The 19447-nt window shown below is 43.7% G+C and overlaps 1 protein-coding gene and 1 long non-coding RNA gene across 5 annotated transcripts in view; one reads left to right on the top strand and one right to left on the bottom strand.

The window, feature by feature from the left end:
• The first annotated feature begins 356 nt into the window (after window positions 1–356).
• On the top strand, window positions 357–11023 carry IRF1 (interferon regulatory factor 1). Of its 3 annotated transcripts, none has more exons than XM_006128514.5 (10): window positions 357–513; window positions 3370–3461; window positions 4350–4449; window positions 4632–4808; window positions 5258–5307; window positions 5436–5565; window positions 5800–5922; window positions 7636–7679; window positions 8297–8429; window positions 9234–11023. In XM_006128514.5, the coding sequence occupies exons 2-10, from the start codon at window positions 3375–3377 to the stop codon at window positions 9338–9340; spliced, it is 951 nt and encodes a 316-aa protein (XP_006128576.1). In that variant the 5' UTR covers window positions 357–513; window positions 3370–3374; the 3' UTR covers window positions 9341–11023.
• Window positions 9040–19447, bottom strand: part of LOC142818728 (uncharacterized) — a 123063-nt gene continuing 112655 nt past the window's right edge. Inside the window, exon 4 of one of the 2 annotated variants that reach the window (XR_016346950.1) lies at window positions 9040–11292. This is a non-coding gene — a long non-coding RNA (uncharacterized LOC142818728). Of the gene's footprint in view, window positions 11293–12039; window positions 19360–19447 lie in introns of those variants that run through there. The other variant, XR_012896350.2, reaches the window with a different exon arrangement.

Raw genomic sequence — 19447 nt, 5'->3', positions numbered from 1 at the left:
CCCTCCCCTCACTTCCCAGGTGGGGGGGGGCTGAGAACAGGGGCCCGGCTGCAATGGGGCAGGACCCAGGGATCACCTGCTTACGTGAGCCTGGGACAGTGGGGCACGGTGGGAGGGCAGCCAGCTTGAGAGGGTTCCCAGGCAGCTCTGGCCCCCACGCCTCCGCTCCCACACCCAGGGAGCAGCAGGCAGGCAGGCGGGCGGGGGAGGGGGGAGCCGTACTTCCCCTTCGGCCGCTAGAGCTACAACAGCCTGATTTCCCCGAAATGATGCTCGCCAGCCAGCCAATGAGCGGAGGGCGGAGCCTCGCCAGCCCTCCGAGCGGATGCTGATTGGTCGGCAGGAGCCGTTCTGGCCAAACTAATGGGGAATCCCGGCTGCTGCGAGGATATACCGAGGGCCCGCGCCACAGCCTGCACAAGTCGCCGCTGGGTCGCAGGAGGCGGATCTACCGGGGTGTGTCTGCTCACTCTGCACCTTTGCAAGGCTGCGCGCTGGGGACCGGAGCGCAAGGTGGGTCGCGCCCGGGGCCGCTCGCAGCCATCGAGCCGCAGGGCAGCTCTCCTCGGGGCAGGACCGCTTCGGAGCAGGAGCTGAGAGACTTTGAGGGACTCTTAGCAAGCAGCGCTCTGTCCTGCCAGCAGGGAGGCGGACCAGGAGATAGCAAGGAAGCGACTTGCGTGCAGAAGCTTTTTGGCAGGCAAGTTGCCATTAGGACTGAGCCCTGTGAGCGGGGGCGGGAGGAGATAGCAAAGCCCAGCTGCACGGCTAGCAGGATGCGATGAATGGCCTTAGCCCTGCAACCCCACTTCTGACCGGGTCATCGAGGAGTTTAGGGAATTTGCAGAAACTTTTAGCTGCGGTGCACCCACGTTCTGCTGATAGAATGGAGCTGGTTTGGAGGAAGGGGGTCGTTGCGGTTTTAACTTGCCTGTAGAGCTACACGTGCCCTGCAAAGACCAAGCAGCGCCTCTGATTCTGTGCTTGTGCATCAGGTTGCTTTCTGAGGTGGGCGGGAAGAGATCGAGACAAATATGAACCACCGTGCAATAACAAAGGGTGCTGTTGCTGCGCTCTAAGACACAGGAAATAAAGGCTGGAAAAAAAATCATGCTTTTGGCTTCAGCACCAGCGAGCAGCACTGCAGAGAATTAGTGCATTTGAATGCAGGTTGGGAAACGCTAAAATAGTCCAGGTTCATGGGGAAAGAGATCAGTGGCACTAAAAACGGGCCAAACTTTCAGGTGTTTGCAGACCTAGCCACAAAAGAGATAGCTGCTGTATTTTTTTTATTTAGTGTATTTGAGGTTTGTTTTTTCAGATGAACTTTGTTGCAATTTAACATTGAACTATGTGAAATTCAGGTGTGTAACTATTAGCTAGAGAAATCTAAGATCATGGGCTGTACGTTGAAAAGTATTTTGTACTTTGGAAATATATCATATAGGCATGCCTATAAATATAACTGAAAGCAAAGCCACAGCAAAAGTTTTTGGAGTTATCACAACTGATGGCCCAAAAGCAATAGTAAGTAAAATGAAGTATACAAACTGCAAAATTAGTGGCAGGGCTCTAAATTTCACCTGTCAGTGCAAGGAAATGCTGAATGCAGGCATGCTTAATTTACCTATCAGAATCTGTCGGCCCTAGTGGTGTGCAGAGAAGTAGCACATTGTGTATTATACACCACTAAGTGAGATAATGAGAGCAGAAGTCAGAAACCTTAATGTATTGGCTGTTTAGGAATCAAAACTGTTGCATAACATTTCTTCACATTAGCATAGTCCGTTGTGTCAGTACAGTACTGTGACAGGGCTGTTGCCTTCTTGTGTGTACATACAGAGGCCGTGAGTGCGACTGGGGCCTCTGAATACTATTTTTGCATACATTACATCATGAATATAATTTGCTTTTTGATATTGCTTGCCAAGGGTTATTAAGGTCATTTTCAGTTACAATCATTACATTCCTGTGTGAGTTTATACAGTGGTCATTAATATGAAGGAACTACATAAAACTGGAAACAAAGCCAACTGAGGCTTTTTTTAGTCAAAGCCAAGAACTGCTACTAACTAGCTTGAAATGGTCTAATTAGCTGTATTTTACAATAGGACTCCAAGTATCATTCCTTGAGTTCAATTTGCAGCTCTTCCTTAAGCCTATCCCAGCACCAAAGCTAGATACTGATGTTCACACGGAGGCCAGGCAGGCAGGAATGTGTTAGAGAAAGACTGAAGGCCAGTGGAAAAGCTGCATGTTAGCTTGGAGAAAGTATTTAATTGACCTCTTCTCCCACGATAAAGGAGGTTGGGTTATGTTTGCCTAACCCCACTGTTGGCCCACTGAAGCTCTCGATGAAGGGCTATTTTGTAAAATGCTGAATTCTATTGGTTTGGAACTGCTGATATTTCCATATTAAACATAGGAGAGGAAGTATATTTATGCTTGTAGTTCTTCGTGGAAGGAGGAATTTGTAGCAGAGTGCAACGTTTATAGAGAAACTAACTGCATTTGGTTTTTTCTTTAAAGGTAAACATTCATGGCAAAAGAAAACTTGGCACTTAAATGAGTGCCAATGAAAAGACAAAGACACTCCTTCAGAAAGAATTTTTTGGCTACATTATAATCCCTCCAGAGCTTAACGCTTGCATGTCACACATACACTCTCTCCCCCAGTTACAAAGATTTTAAGAATTGTTTGAAAAAATGAATTGCACGTGTAGTATTCATGAGACTGGCAGGCATGAGAGGCCTGGAGACTGACATCATCCATTGGTATGGCACAGGGCTAGTGCCATACGGGATTTAGCGATCCACAAGACCCTGCCAGGGCTGCAACCTGGAGTGATTAACATTAGAGACGTGAAGCAAGATCAGAGTCCATGAAACTCTGAATTCTTCCTTGCCTTCTGCACAGAAGCTGGAAGGCGGGAGTGTCATAGGTGTCAGTAGCTTCTGAGATGTGGCTATTTGCTCTCTGGGTAAGGGTTTGAGACCACACTCTTTTCATGTAAGCCAGTGCTTCTCTCTCACTACAGGGCTGTGTTCAGAAGGGTGGCCTAGAGGGCAAGATCTCTGCATCCCACTACCAACTTCCAGAGCCATCTATTTTCCCAAATTCAATCATATTACTGATCTACTTAAGAGATAATGTATCCAAAGTAGAACAAAAATTGCCAGGCAGAAACTGACAAGATGTTAGAGAGAATTTGTTTATTGGTTTTGGGCCAAGTTTTGGTGATGTTGAAAGCATACCACCCATTAGTAAGAATGTTATATCTAAGCAATGAGAAATTTCTTTACAAAATGACCAACATACCAGACTGGTTGTGCTTTTGCTGACCTATATTTATTATTTTCCTTTCACAGACAACATGCCAGTAACAAGACTGCGCATGAGGCCATGGCTGGAGATGCAGATTGATTCCAATAAAATACCGGGTCTGATGTGGATCAACAAGGTGGGACTGTTGTCTTTGCTTTATCTTTAGTGATCTTCATCCCTCTATTCTGAGCTGATGTTATACACAATGTCACATTAAAAGAAAAGGGGTAGAGTTTACACATGCTACATAAAACAGCATTTTTTATTTCAAAAATAATAGCTGTAATTGATTAATGATGAATGGAAGAAACCTGATTTGGGACCCTAGAACATCTGAGATCTGCGTCCAACTTGGGCCAAGTTATTTTATATCTTAGTTAAGGCATCATTGTTACAGTCTCAACCACTGAAAGGGACTTTAGGCCAAATCTTGAGAGATGCTTAGCATTTGAACCACTGACGTTGATACTGTACACCTATCACTTCACTAAATCTCTCTCACACATTAAGCTTATTTAGGTTTATCCACATTGATTCAGGATTTTTTGCTGATTGAATATTTTAAACTGTAAAGTGTCTTGAAGTGCAGAGGAAAGGTGCTATCTGAGCTAAATTAGTGTTGCACTGTAAGAAATATTTTTATGATTTGCACTGCTCTATCCTTATTGTTAATTTTTAACAAGATTCTCTTTAGAGAGAAAAAAATACCTAAGAACTTTATGATAAACATAAGGATCAGAGACAAATCAACAAATCATGGTAGTTGTGAGATAAGGCTGGCAGTGTCCCTCACTTCTGTTATACCTTGTTATTCATCTCTGCAAAACTCAGAACCCTTGGGAAACTTTATATGGGATGTAGTTCACATGTGGAACTAAGAGAATGCTACATTAGGAATCTGGTGGCAGCCTTAATGCAGAGTTTCCTTGGCGTGGCTCAGTTATCTTGTATTAAGTCCATATTTAGTTATGAGTGGATATGTTATATTCCCTGTATTCAAAACAACTACATTGTTTAACTACAGGATAAGATGATGTTCCAGATCCCCTGGAAACATGCAGCTAAGCATGGATGGGATCTAGAAAAAGATGCCTGCCTTTTCCGAAGCTGGGCCATTCATACTGGTATGTGCTGGTTTTAAAATTTTATCATTTAAACAGAGAGCGCCAAATTCCGCCCTCATCTATAGTCCATGTTGACTGACTTAACTGGCTTATGTGACTAAAGAATGGCACAAAAGTTAGTTTTTTGAGGAACAATTACCGCAGAGTAGTCTGAAATGCTGAAGACTTCCTTTTATTTATAGGGAGATACAAGATAGGTGAGCGAGAGCCCGATCCCAAAACTTGGAAGGCAAATTTCCGCTGTGCCATGAATTCACTGCCTGATATTGAGGAGGTGAAGGATAAAAGTATCAACAAGGGCTCCAGTGCAGTCCGGGTTTACAGGATGCTACCACCCTTAACAAAGCTTCAGAAAAAAGGTATGTGTGTTATTGTCCATATAATTTGCAGTTAATAGTCTGTTTAAATTTCCTGTGCTTGTGAATAGGTACTGTCTAAATTCCTTGACAGAAGTAAAGTATTGATGTGAATAGACAGTGTTATTACAATTGCTAAGTTCTACTTTGGATGTATAGCTCCTTTTGTCCAAAGATCACATAGCAATTTTTTGAAAGTTAATTAATTCTCACAATAACCCTAAGGGGATCAAATCTTCATCAGGCACAGAAATGTGCTATCCCTAGGTGGAATACAGCAGCTGTTCAAGATCTATCACCTAAACTGGCTGTCCTCAATGGCAAAACTCCCAGAGCATGATGACGCCCTTGCAGCTACATCACTACACATAGCAATTACACTTCTGGAAGATTAGAGCCTCAGAAGTAGCTGCAGGCTTTTTCTCACTGTCCCCTTATTTTTGCTTTCACAGAAAGGAAGTCAAAGTCATCTAGAGACTCAAAAAGCAGGAGTAAGAGAAAGGTATGTACTGACTCTGGCAGTTACCAAAGTCAGAGGTTTGCTTTGAAGTTTTGACATATGGGAACAAATATATTTGAGGTCATATCTTGGTCTAATAGATCTTTCGTTCAATACACGTGTCTTTTTAGTCACATGATGACCTGAGGGTGGATGAGGCAGTCGAAGCACTGAACAACAGTCTACCAGATGACCACAGTGGTTATACAGTTCATTTTGCAGAACAGGAAGTGGAGACGGAGAATGCCTCCATCACCTTAGGTGAGATTCAATTTTAGTTCTTCAAACTGAGCAGAGTACTGCACGTACCAAACCCCTGTATCTGAGATCTCAGCATCATAAGCAGAGGGAACAGTGGCTTTCCCTGGGCAACTATGCAACAGGACATGCACAATGTGCTGTAGCATGATCAGAGAGGGATGGGAGGCTATTGTGAATCAGAAAGCCTTGACATTTCCTGAGAATTCTAACTCTTCCCCTCTGTGCATTCCACAGATCTCTCGCCATGTGATATGACCGCACTGGCAGAATGGAGAAATCCAATGGAAATTGCAATGGCGGACAGCACAAATGACCTTTACCAGCTTCAAGTGTCACCTTTAGCTTCATCTTCTGAAGGTTGGTATTATATTCTTTGAAACCACAGGTCAGTCCGATGGAAATAGTTCTACCATCACTGAATTCAGGGGTAGAAGAGAGGTGCGGGGGAGGTGGGGAGAAGAAACAATGCACCCTTGGTACAAATGGTAAGATCTAGCAGGCATTCCAAGGTAAAGGGATCTACTCATCTGTAGTCAAACTGATTACAAAACCAAAAGGCATTTGCTTGTTCAAGTTGAGGGACCTTATGTTGCATTTGTTACATGCACAAAACTCTTGGTGCAATCAACAGGAGTTTTGCATACATGAAGACTGAAGGTTTGGACAAAAAGGCTACGTCTACACTGGCATGATTTTCCAGAAATGCTTTTAATGGAAAACTTTTCCGTTAAAAGCATTTTCGGAAAAGCGCATCTAGATTGGCAGGACGCTTTTCCGCAAAAGCACTTTTTGCGGAAGAGCGTCAGTGGCCAATCTAGACGCGCTTTTCTGCAAAAAAGCCCCGATCGCCATTTTTGCGATCAGGGCTTTTTTGCGGAAAACATCTCTGCTGTCTACACTGGCCCTTTTGCGCAAAAGTTTTTCAGAAAAAGACTTTTGCCCGAACGGGAGCAGCATAGTATTTCCGCAAAAGCACTGACAATCTTACATGAGATCGTCAGTGCTTTTGCGGAAATTCAAGCGGCCAGTGTAGACAGCTGGCAAGTTTTTCCGCAAAAGCAGATGATTTTGCGGAAAAACTTGCCAGTCTAGACACAGCCAAACTGTTTCCATTAACTGTCTAAACTGATCACACTCAGCACAGTGCTGTGTTATAACATGTCACAGACACCTCATTTCCAGGTATAAAAGTGTCACCATCAGGGGTAAGGAAAACCGTTCTGATCATAGTGCATTGTTGCACAATAGTGTATAGGAATGGATTTGTGCTCGTTTCCGAAATATCTAGCAGTCAGTATCGGGCAGGACACAGAAGTAGATGGCTAATGGTAAAACCCATCACAGTGATTGCTGAAACCAGTCCAGTGTGTTGTCTAAACCCATCTGTGTTGGTATTCACTGTGTCTCATGGCACATCTGCCAATTAGAGTTACACACTCACCTGCTGTTCATCATGGTCAGAGGTAGACTACAGAAGTGACTGGCTTTTCCAATTTTTAAATAGAACAGAAGACAGGCATTTCCACATCAATGTCTTACTTAAGGTGGAAATATCCTCCCATTGCTTATAGATAGAAAGCCTGAGCAAGAAGGCTTTGTAGTGGAAAGCTCCAAGAAGAAAGATTTCTTCCTCCAATGTGCTAGCAGGTTGTAGAGCAGAGGCGCAGCCAACCTACAGCTGTCACTGAAATTCATGACCTCTTACAGTGACTGGGGTTTATAAGAGGAGGGCATAACACAAGCAACTTGAGAGAGATGGAGGCCTCCGATTGTGGATCAACTATCCATACCTCTGATGTGAGCTGCCCACAAAAACATATGTCATGTCACTGCAGGAGGTGGGGTACACAAGGGGATCAGAGATTCCTAGAGCGGCGACCTCTGTAGCTTGTAGAAATTCCTAAGGCTTCCTGTTACCCATAAAGGTGCTATTATGCAACTAGCAAACATGAATTCGTCTGTGGTAATAACTGGATGGAAAAGCAGGGAAGCTGATCTCATGTGATTGCCATTGAGGACACAGAATTAAAGAGAACTTTTTTTTTCTTTTTCCTTCATAAAACCCAACAGTAACAGATGATGATGCAGAAGAAATGAAAGAGCAACTTTACAAGGTAAAAAGATTATCTCTTTTTTTCAAAGTAACATTGAGTAACTTGCTGCTTGTGTTGAGGGTTGAGAGTTCGCAAGTACATCTTGTACATCTCACTAATTTGTAAATAACCTAGCTACAGCCAGGTTGTGGAGAACAGGCAGAGGAGGAAATACTTAATAGTGTTCTGTCCCTTTGAATGTGCATGCGCCATTTTAGAGACAAGCACTGAAAAGCTGAGTGACAGTTCTGAGACTCAGAAGACATTTGCACTCTAAAAGGAATCTCTTCCAAAACCCCAATTAATGTGATTGTATTTAAATAGATTTAGCTGCATATATATGCACAAAACACTTGTGCAGTCCATTGTTAGCCCTCTTGGGTGAAAACTGACAATCCCAGCAAACAGTGAGGTGGTTTTGTGATGTGTATTCATAAGAACTAAGACCTCATTAGGTATCTACATCATGATGAAATCTGCCCTTAAATGGAAAAGCAGTGCCAGATGGTGTCTGCAGCCCTATGTGGGAAATATTATTGCTATTGATCTGTTTGTCCAATGGGGGTTGATCTGTTCTCTTGAACATTGTAAGGCTTGCACATTTCAAACCTTCCCCATGTCCCCTTTGTCTCTTGCAGCTGTTTGAGCAACAGGACTGGCATACAACCAGTGTTGGTGGGAAAGGATATCTTACTAATGAGCCCGGCACACAAAATATCTGCAGCAACTTCAGCTACAAGGAGCAAGATTCTGAAATAGATACAACCTCAGGTACAAATTCCTTCATTTCTGAAGCCAAGTTACTGAGGCCTTGTTTATGCTTATGCACACTCTGGTGATCGATCTTCTGGATTTCTACTTAGCGGGACTAGTAAGGTTGCAAGGAGAAAGGGAAGTTAATGGGAGAGTTTCTCCTGTCGACCTCTTGCAGTGGAGCCGCCTCAGAAATTTGGTTTAATGCAATTCTCATAGCTGAAGATCTGTATCTTAAATCAAATTTCTGGCATAGCAAAGACTTGGCCATCGAATACAACTAGAGGTAGAGAGAGAAGCAAATTAAGCTCTTTATGCAAGATTGTTTAAATTGAGTGAAAAATCAAAAAAAAAAAAGTGGTTTATGAATTATTATGTTTTATTTGAGATTTCTATCCAGCACATTAATTTCAAATTGAAGGAGTTTATTTGGGACTTTTTAAAAGATGATTTGTACCAGAATGTGTACCACTAACTGGTGCTTAAAACTTATATGTATATGCAGACATGGTCTGATCAGTGGGAATTAAGCACAGAAATCTGAGCTTTAATTCAGTTTCCAGTTTTAGCCTCACAGATTACTTTTAAGATGTCAGTTTCCAGATTTAAAGTTGCGTAGCCATAAAGAAGTGAAAGTTGTAATAAGAATTACAGCAAATGTAAAGCATTTTCAAAGATAAAATTTTTTGCAGATGTATCTAATTGTAATCAGATTATTTGAACATTTACATTTTCACTATAGTATTATTAGTTCATGCTAACTATTTTGTTGTGGCGCATGGTAAACTTCTAATTTCTATTTTTTTTTTTTTTTTTTTTTAGGGGAAATAGAGTTCAGATTTTGTACCGATCTGAAAAACAGTTTAGAATTCTCCTGGCTGGATACAGTTCGGTCTAGTGGTATACAAGTCATTCCTTGTAGCTTGTAAACCTCTCTTGCTTCTTCGGACTGTGAACTGTTTTACTTCTCCTGTTCCTTGTGAAGGTGAACAGAGTGTAGTTACTGATGGTGTGAGAAGCAAGAACTTCTACTTTCCGTTTAACTTCTGGGACTGAAGAGACCAAGCCATGAAAACTCCATTATTAAAAAAACAAAATAAAAAACCCTTCTCACCAGAACTGTTTGCTTTGAAGGCCTATGAAACTTAAAATTGCTTCTGATGTGAAGCTGTTCCCACATTAATGTGAAATGGGGTTCTGACTTTTTTGTTGGGATACAAGTGAAGGGCTGTCAGTAGAAGCTGAACTGGGTTCCCCATTTCTCTCTCATGTCTTTATAACTGAAAAGCACTGCGTTGGGAGGAAACCATCTACCGTCTCTTTTACTGTCCTTTACCAATCTGATGCTTAGGGGGCACAGGGCAAATGTGCCTGTTCCTGTTAGTTCAGGTTGCCACATACCTGTGTAGCACTAGTGAAGTACTTCTGAGCTTGTTGACAATCATTACAGATTTTAGGAGTCAACAACAATTGCACTAATTGACCCCCTTTCCTTTGATTGCTCCAGCACACAGCTGATTGACAAATTTACTTCTGTAAATATATTTAGTCCAAGAAAATGTGAAAATCAGCTACATGCTTTGCTTCCATGTATTACAGTTATTCAGAAGATCTGCTCATAAGAATTATTCTGTTGCCATTATACATGAGGTATGCCAGTTGTTCGTTTAATAATTATGAAAGAGCTGCCATACTTTGGACCCATAATTATTTGCACGGATGGGCATAACACTTTATTTATACAGGACCTTTCATGGCAGCCAACAGAATGCTCATCACTGCAATAGAGTACATAGACTACTGTGTATAATATATCCCCAATGAGCTGAGAGAAGATCTTTAGAGAACCAAAGATATAAGCCTATGCAGAGTAGTACAACATAACAGAAAGGAGGGAGGTCTTTTGATTAATGTTTAAATATTTGGAAATCCATCAAATCACTAATTGTAACTGAGCATTTTCCTGTACATAGTTTTGTATATAAAGAGTGTTGTACATTTGTTTTAATAAAAACTTTTATATATGAAATATGGTTGACTTATTTGAACACTAAATGAGAAAATGTATTCTGGGTTGTTTGGGCATTTCCTGAGAGTCAGCTTGCTTGCAAAGATCCTCCCAGTGTTACCACGTCTAAATACAGGGTCTATTGTGATTGTGACTCTATTTGGTACCCAACAGAACACTCATTGAAGTCAGTCAGGTTTCTTCCATCCTTTTCAGCAGGAATCAGAGAGATAGGTCTGGTCTACATTGGACACATTTTTAAAAATTCCCACTATTGGGACCAGTGGCTCATATTTATCAGGAACATTGAGACACTGATTTAGGCAGGCAATGGCGCTTGTGGTTACTGATGCTTTATATACTATGCCTTAGACCTGCTTAGAGCAGCATTAGAAGACACAGTTCTTGAAAGAAAAAAAGCCCCATGGCCTGCCTGTTCTCTGGCTCTCCACACTGTTAATACCAGTGCACCACAACTGGTATCAGTGAAGAAGGGAGATTTTTAGAAGTATCCCATGATATAGATGCGGATATAGTTGGACAGGCCAGACCACTTGCAGTAAACAAAGCAAATAGACATTTAGCTGCAAAAAAAAAAAAATAACAGCTTAAGTTTGTACTTGCTTTTGTTTTTCCACATGCTGGATTGCAGTAAGCATCACACTGCAGTAGAAAACACTCCTTCTGGGGTGGACAGAGAGATGGGACAGCGCACGTGGCCAAAGTTAGACACACTGCAATCCGATATTGCTTATCGAGTGGTGCTATTGCTTACAATGCTGGGATGCGGTCCACATTTGGACAATGCAAAGTCAAGCACCCGCTGAAGAAGAAACAGGGTCAGATCAGTCTCTGGGGTCAGTGATATTTAGCCTGAAGGGAGAAAAGAGATTGAAGAAGACTACTGGTAAGGGTGCACACAGATACAACCAGTAAATAATTCTGTCCCATGGCAACCGGCCTTGATGTGCAGTGTGACTAAGTAATGGAAAACACTGAAGAAATACCAGAGCCCTAAGGCTTGGTGCTTCGTACCCTGCTTACTCAGGCAAGATTCCTATGGACTCAAATAGGAGGTTTTGCTTGAAGAAAAAATCCTGCAGCATCAAGCCCTTAAAGAAAGGCCAGGACAGGAAGTTAAGGCCACAAAATATCAAGCTCTAAACACTCAGGGCCTGATCCAAAGCCCACTGAGATCAAGGGAAAGATTCCTATTGATTTCAGTGGGTTTTGGCTCAGGTCCTTATTGGGCAGGAAATAGAGTATAAAGAAACATAGGGAATGTCTACACTTGCAGCCTAATTCGAAATAGGGCTGCAAATGTAGGCGTCCAAAATTGCAAATCAAGCCTGAGATTTAAATATCCTGGCTTGATTTGCATCTTCCCGGTCAGGCACCATTTTATTTATTTATTGAAATTGACAAGACCGGAATAACTGCCCGCGTCTACATGCAGCAGTGAAATGGCCATTTGAAATAAAGTCCTATTTTGAACTGTCTGATATTCCTCCTGTAATGAGGTTTAACAGGTAGGGCTTTATTTCGAACGCCTGTTTCCCTGCTGCGTGTAGACGCGGGCAGTTATTCCAGGCTTGTCAATTTAAAAAAAAAAAGGCCAGGAAGATGCAAAGCAAGCATGGGATATTTAAATCCTGGGCTTTATTTGCAATTTCGGATGCCTACATTTGAAGCCTATTTTGAATTAGGCTGCAAGTGTAGACATACCATAGAGAAATATACTCCAGTGGTCAAAAGTGAGTTGTGTAACTCATCACTAATGAAGATTCAGAGGAAAATAAATAAAAACAAAGCCATACAAATTAGTGGGGGTACTGAAAACTAGCATATTTGTGCAAGGTTGCATCTGGAAGCACAGGGAATGAATGGTCAAGAAGATTATTTCATTATCTGTCACTATCACTAAGACATGTTAACTTTGATGCAACCCAAAGCAGCAGACGCCTGTGGGCAGTGGAGAAAAGTAAGGAATCAGAAATGCATTTTGTGGCATTATCCCAGCATTGCTTTTGGTGTAGCCACAGGAGGCAGGGGATATTGCTGTTAGCCCATTATGGCTTGCAGGCTCTGTGTCTTCTGGTGCCCATTAGTAAAGGCAAGAAAGTGAAAGGTGTCACGTTTATTTAGCTCAACCGAGTCCACCTTTCAAATGATTGGCTATGTCTACTCTGGCGTGATCTTGCGCCAGAGATATGCAAATAAGGCTAAGCGTGGAATATCACCAAGTCGCCATTTTTGCAGAAGAGGCTCTTGCGCCAGAAGGAGCTGTCTACACTGCCCATTCTTGCGCAAGAAAAACCCTCTTGCGCAATGCTGCTACGCTGATTATTTTCAGAATAGCTCCTTTTGGCGCACGAGCCTCTTCTGCAAAATGGCGGTTCATCAGATATGCAAATGAGGCCTCATTTGCATATCTCTGGCACAAGATCGCGCCAGTGTAGACTTAACCGATGGGTTTTACTCAGCTGGAGAGTACATCTTCTCTGTTCCTTTAAGTCTGGGTTCATCGCCAGGATCTTAAATGCAGACACTGCTCATAGTAGAGCGCATCTCACCTGCCTGATGTGAACTGTATCTACTAAATAGATTATTGGTGATGAAGACGCTGTGTCCTGTGACATTCCCACTTGCCTGGTAATGAAAACCTCCTGCGAGGTACATGCCAGCATCTTCATGGAAGCCACCTAAGAAGACATGCTGGGGGCGCGCTGGCTTAGAACCCAAGCAACAGTGGAAATGATTCCACTGAGCAGCACAGCATCCATATAAACTTAGAGAGCTTAGGCTTCCACATGTATCAATGGAAGGAAATCAACGTCGTTGAAAAAGCTAAAAGCCTCCTTAACGTTTCTTCTGTAGCAGGAAAAATGAACTATATGAAAGTGTGTTTTCTTCAGCGTAGATGTCAGCCCATAATAGTTTATCCACAGATCTGTACATAGGGGAGTAGATGGGGGTGAACGCACACCCCTCATGGTCCCCCAAGTAAGCATGAGGGGTTTGTTAGGGCAGTGGGTCTGTGGCTTGAGCTCAGCCCCTTTTGTTCCCCCAGCAGTAGGGAGCCCGTGCTGTCAGGTCTAGCCTCCCCTTTTCTCTCCTCCCCCACGAGGCTGGAGAGCCAATGCTGGCTTCCCGCTGCAGTGGAGGTGGAGAGAAAGTCCCAAGCCTTGCTGCATGATACAGCTCATGGGGCAGAAGCGCTCCCCCTCCCCCGGCTGGGTCAATGGGAGCAGCAGAAGATGGTGCCTGGGACCAGCATGGGGCACAAAGGCAAGTAAGTGCCTCCTCATCCCCAGACCTCGTGCCCCCCCAGCCCGCTCCTGCACCCTCCTTCCTGGCCACACACTACACCTTCCCTTGCTCTTGCCCCCTCCCCCGGGACAGCTACGCTGCTCACAGTCTGCTCCTTTACCACCACCTCCCTTCCAGATCCTGCATCGCCATTCCTCTTAATCAGAGGCGGCCCATGAGCATAGACAAACTCGGTGGTCCCCTAGGGCACCGTCTTCAACGGGGCACCCAGGGCGCCCGATGATGACGTCACGGCCATTGACGGTCGTGCAGGTGAAGGCGCCGCTTGCACATTCTGCCTGGGGCGCCAGCTGCTGCAGCCGGCCTCGGGCCGCTCCTGCTCTTGATGGCAACCCTGTCCCGCACACTAAACCCCCATTTTTGTCCCAACCCCAGAGACTTTAGGGGGTCCACAAAATCCACTAACCCCGGAACTCCAGAAGAGTAAATCTGGCCTATGAGATGCCCTGATTCTCAGTCTTTCCTGTCCCTTCCTCCCTGTGGCGGCTGGAGTGCCAGAGGAGTGACATGTCTTTGTTAGGAGCCTCATCAGTGAGAGCTGGGGGGTTTTGGACAGCTTTGGGTTTTGTTTTCTTTCTGTTTTTTTGCTTCTCACTTTTGTGGTCCCCAACTGATTTTTCTGTGGGTCAGTGGTCCCTGATCCAAAAAAGATTCTCACCCCAGCCATAAATAAAGAAAACATGGGAACCTTTGGTGTTGGACATAAATTAATATTTCACTTTATTTAAAATGAAGTTTGATAAACTAACATGAGAAAGTTAAAGTGTTTAGTCTGTGTAATAACAAATTAATATTTTCTTTCTTATGGGTTAAATTTAACCATTGTTCCAACCTGCAGCATTGCAAAATGGCTTGGCATAATTATCGGCAAGTTTCCATTAGCAACTGGTGGCCCTCAGAAAGGTTTGCATTGAGCCAGGTGGGCCACGGACCAAAAAGTTTGAGAACCATAGCAGGGCCAGTTGCTGATGAAGTGTTAATTCAGGGTTTTAAAGTCAGTTGACTAATTTCAGTGCTGGACGGAAAGTAGTTTGGTCTCTGCACAAAGACAATCCACAACAAACCTAGTTCTGCTGAACTATCTGCAGATGTGGCTGCTAAACAAATGCCACTTTTCTGTCAGTACAGCGAGGGGACTGTTGTCCTGAGTGGTTTTCTTTACAGTTAAGAGGAAAAAACTTTCCAGAGGGATAACTCAAGCAACTGAACACCAGAGAGCTTGCAAACAATTTGTTGGAACAAGTGCCAGCTGCTAAAGCAAAACATGGGGCTAATGCCAGCTGGTCTAGCTTGTGCCAACAGCAGTTCATTGCCAGTGTATTCCAAGTGAGTTTACATCACAATAAAAGATACAATCCAACAGAAATTGGTTGTGGTATAAAATTGCCTCAAACAATCTTCCCAATATTAATTTAAAGGTATGTGCACAAGGCTGACAATCCTGCCAGCTTCTTGTGCAGTGCTCAGCACACTTTGGGCACCTGGACCAGAAATCTGAGAAGGGCTTGACACCCTGAGGCATGGCCAGATTTGCTAATGAGCTCACCTCCCACTTAGGTGCCAAACTAACTGGCCAGATTTTCAACAGCTTGCCATATTGGATGCAAATTGAGTGGAGTTTTTTGTTTGTTTGTATTATGCAAAATCTGGCCATGGGAAATGCTGGGCATTGAAAACTTATCATCATCTGCCCCGTAGATGGTTCAAAGGCAGCTGAGTTCTTATGAAAATCTGGCCCCTGTTGTGGCTTCCAAGCATTGGAAAATATGGGCCTGAGCTCTTCTGAGAAGTTGGTGCTAAGGCTTTGATCCTTAAAGGCCCATTGAAGCGAATGCAAAGACTACTATGGATTTCCGTGGGCACTGGCAAGGAATGCTTTTCTAGGGAGTTATAAGGGTTAATTATGTGGGTGCTGGCCTTTGAAGAGGTGAAATGCTGCTTAGTGCTAAAAGCCTGTACCAAAGCTCTCTGAGGCCAATGGGAGTCTTTTCACTGACTTCAGATTCATTTCTAAATATCCTGTGTCTTGTTCAGCCTCCTTCAGGGCTAGACCCTGACTTGCTCTGTGAAATCTCATCTACCCCAGTGGGATGTGTCAAGTGAGAAAGGCAAAGGAGAAATTCAGCTCCTGCTTCTGACACAGTCCCTGTACCTTTCAAAAATAAAATGTTGGAGCAAAATAAATAAAAATCCCCTGGATATCTCCTCCCAATAACAACAGATGATTACAATGATGATTCATTTCCACTCGGCTGAAGCTGGCAGGGGTCCCAGGTCTTTTGGACTCGGACATGCAGCGTATGAGGAGACAGAAATAATACCACACTTTTTGGTAGCAGTGTGCCAAATAAGCAAGAAAAAGGAAATCTAACCATTGTCCCTCCAGGGGAATGTGCAAAACTAACTCCACACTAAACCAAAACACAAAGAGGGTTCTCGGTCTCTCAAAAGAGAACACATTTGCCATCCCGCGAGTGGCTGCTAAGATAAGTGCAATATCAGGCCCATTTGGAAAAGGGTGTGTGTGAAGGGTGCGAATGCACCCCTCCCCATGGTCTCATGGGGCCAATTCCAGCCAGGCTGGGGAATGGGCAGGCCACGGGAGCGCAGGGATGGCATGTTGCCCAAGCCTCCCTTCCTCATGCTCCAGCTGGTCTGGGGAAGCCTGGGGCGATTTCCTCCTCTCCTGCAGGAGTGAGGCCAGGGGTAGTGCTGGGTGACAGGAGCTAGGCAGCCATCAGCCCCTCCCATGGCTTGGGCCAGGCTGCTGCAGTTACAACCCAGCCAAACAGGCTAATTCTGCCGCAGCTCTCCCAGGTGGTTGGGAGAAAGACTGGAATGTTTTGGAATATTGGTTTTCACTTACGATATTACAGCAAGATCCCAGAAGGTAATTTCTACAAAACCTTTATTACTCTATACATTTTTAGTATGTTATAACAAAATCATTTTACCAATCACTGTTTCCATTCCAATTTTTCATTAACCTCTCTCATGCACGCTCATTGCATGACTATTTTGAACTCCTTTATATTTAAAAAAATTGTGGTCCACATTTACAAAAAAGCACCTCCCCCCCAGAAATTTCTGTGTACGGGACTGAGCCAGTTGGGAAAATTCACCTACACATGGAACGAAAGTTTCTATGGGCTATACGATGACATAGGAGGATGGGTGCTTAGGAAATGTTCAGAGATGACAGGTTGGTGACGTAGATTTGGGGACAAAGTGGGCAAGGCTGAAAGGGGGAAACGGTCTTGTAGCGCTGAGTCACAAAAAAGACCTTCTAAAATATCCGGTAATTGTCCCTAAGTCACCCCAACTTTTCTTAACTTGATAAATTAGAGTAGAATATCGTTCAGTGCAGCTTTACTATGTTCTGTGTTCCAGTCTAATCAGCTTGCATGTAAAAGAGTGGTAATTATTAAACTGGGAAGAGTTTTCAGCAATAACCTCAGCTGGAAATAGCCTCCTCTGGGGTCAGAGCTCAGGTTGTGTCAGGAGTACCATGCTGGTTGGCGTAGGATTAAAATAGAACATTGCTACCGTGCAGCATGAACTAAATGCTCCGGAGGATGCCACACACAGTTAGGCAGCTTGTTTAGCTAGGCCATCACTTCTAGTATTTCACTGTCCTTCCTGTGTCTTTAGCTGGCAGATCTCTCCTGGAAATATTTCCTTTGATGTCACCAATTTTTTCTCAGTACGTGTAACCCCCTTTTTCCTCCCCGGGTTACTGGGGAGCAGGTCACACTCACAGGTGTACCTGGGCGCCTGGTGTTTTAACCCAAAAGAGATCCTAAGCACCCCGGTGGTGATGGTGTCTAGTGGGGAAAGCCCTATCCACCCCCTTACTGCAGTCCCTTGCTGTCAATGAATGTAAAATGGCGATGCCTCCACCTGGCTAGACTTGAACACACACTGGTGCCTTGAGAGCCTCCAGGAATATACTCATTCCACTATAAATCTGGATCTAATTCCAGAACAACTACAAATCATTTATATCTAATAGAACACTTTAAAATAAACAATCTTTACTTAATTTAAATAAACAGGGATTAACAGATTAGCAAGGAATAGCATTAACAAAACACATATCAATAATTGAAACTTATATAGCTAGACAACAGTGACCCCACCCCAGAGTGTGCACACCCCTAGACTCAGTCCCAGACACTTGCTTGCGTGGGTGCGCTGATGTTGCAGCTGTAGTGAGGATTTGGTCCAGGCTAAACAGCAGCTGTGTCCCAGGCAGCACTTTTCCAACAAGGCCCAAACTTACTGTCTTATGCTGTGCCTATAGGAGGCAGCCTGCTAACTCCCAGTTCCAACAGGTATCTAGTAGCTGCATCCGACAGTCCCTGCACTGGATTAATGTCCTTGGCAGCAGCCTGGCTCCCCCTCTGGTTCCAAACTCCAAGGCAGAGTCCCAGACTGCTAGACCTCTTCTTCAAGCACATGGAGAGAGCACTCCTCTCTCCCCCCAGAGTCCTCCCTTCCTGTTTTTTTTCAAGGGCTCATGGGAATTGTAGTCTGGATTGCAGCACACAGGGTCTTTTCAGAATAAAACAGAGGCCCCTTTAGTAAGGGGACTACATACGTTTTTAAGGAAAGTTCCTATGCTGCTTGGGCCTTGAGAAACATCCCGAGCACTTCATGCCATGGATATAAATGGAGAGCAACTGAAAACACTTGACTCTTGGAGCATCTGGAAAGGATCAGAAGCTTTAGTCCTGAAAGATGAACGCAGATCTTGCCCCACCTGAACATAAAATCTATACACCAGGTGCATTCAATAGTCAATATTATTTGTGCTGCTGTAGAGTCTAAGAGGTCCAGATTCAGGACCCACTGTGCTAGGAGATGGTCAAAATGATGGCCCTTGTCCCAGGGAGTTTGTAATTTAATAAGCTCTCATGTGACTTTCCCTAATTAAAGGAGAGCCACTGTGGCAATGAAGTTGTCTTAGGAGTTTGCACTGTGCAGACATCTGACATGGAGAAATCCCCACATAACAAGAGGAGCAGATCATTTGCAGTGAATCCAATCCCGCTCTTATCTCAGCCAAAGTAGAGGTGCACATCTTTGGATGCCAGGAGACTTCCATCTCCTTTTGCTTAAGAGGTTGCTCTCTTTGTTCTTCAATAATGTCAGTTTAAAATAACAAAATGGAACTCCTCCCCCACTTTATCCAAAGGACAAATCAGTGTCTGAAGTAAAGTGTTTGGTGCCAATTGCCTCGGTGTAATCAATGGGAGTTTTGCCACTGCCTTCTGGAAAGCCAGTCAGGTCCATGTTCAGCTTCATCTGCCATTGTTTTTATTTAGGTCTTGTCTTTAGCTCCCTCTTCACCCCCAGATCAGTTCGTTTGCTAGAGAAAGAATCACAAAATCTACTGGAAACAAAGACTGATGGACTCCCAGAAACAGTCCCACAACATGACTTTGAAAAACAAACACACACCTTGTTGCAGTGATTATAGAGACTTTGTGACTTTAAAGGCAGAATTTCTAGGCCTTTAAGTCCCAAGGTTTTCCTTGCTGAAGATACATGGTCATGCAAGGATTTTATAGATCTGCCTTTGGGTATTATTGCATTTTCTAGAAACACCTGTGAAAAAATACAAGAAAGGGGTGCTGATTGTTCCTGTGTTTTAATTCAAACTGCTCACACATTTCCCTCCCTTCACCCTATTTAA

The sequence above is a fragment of the Pelodiscus sinensis genome, chromosome 16, assembly GCF_052426305.1.
Source record: "Pelodiscus sinensis isolate ZL-2025 chromosome 16, ASM5242630v1, whole genome shotgun sequence".
NCBI classification, from domain to species: Eukaryota; Metazoa; Chordata; order Testudines; family Trionychidae; genus Pelodiscus; species Pelodiscus sinensis.
This window is presented reverse-complemented; position numbering and strand designations above follow the sequence as displayed.

Bases quoted from the DNA above. Each gene is read 5' to 3' on its own strand.
- IRF1 (XM_006128514.5), top strand. From the start codon at position 3,375: ATGCCAGTAACAAGACTGCGCATGAGGCCATGGCTGGAGATGCAGATT. The intron at 3,462-4,349 runs GTGGGACTGTTG...GTTTAACTACAG, and splicing joins GTCTGATGTGGATCAACAAG to GATAAGATGATGTTCCAGAT. The intron at 5,308-5,435 runs GTATGTACTGAC...GTGTCTTTTTAG, and splicing joins AAAGCAGGAGTAAGAGAAAG to TCACATGATGACCTGAGGGT.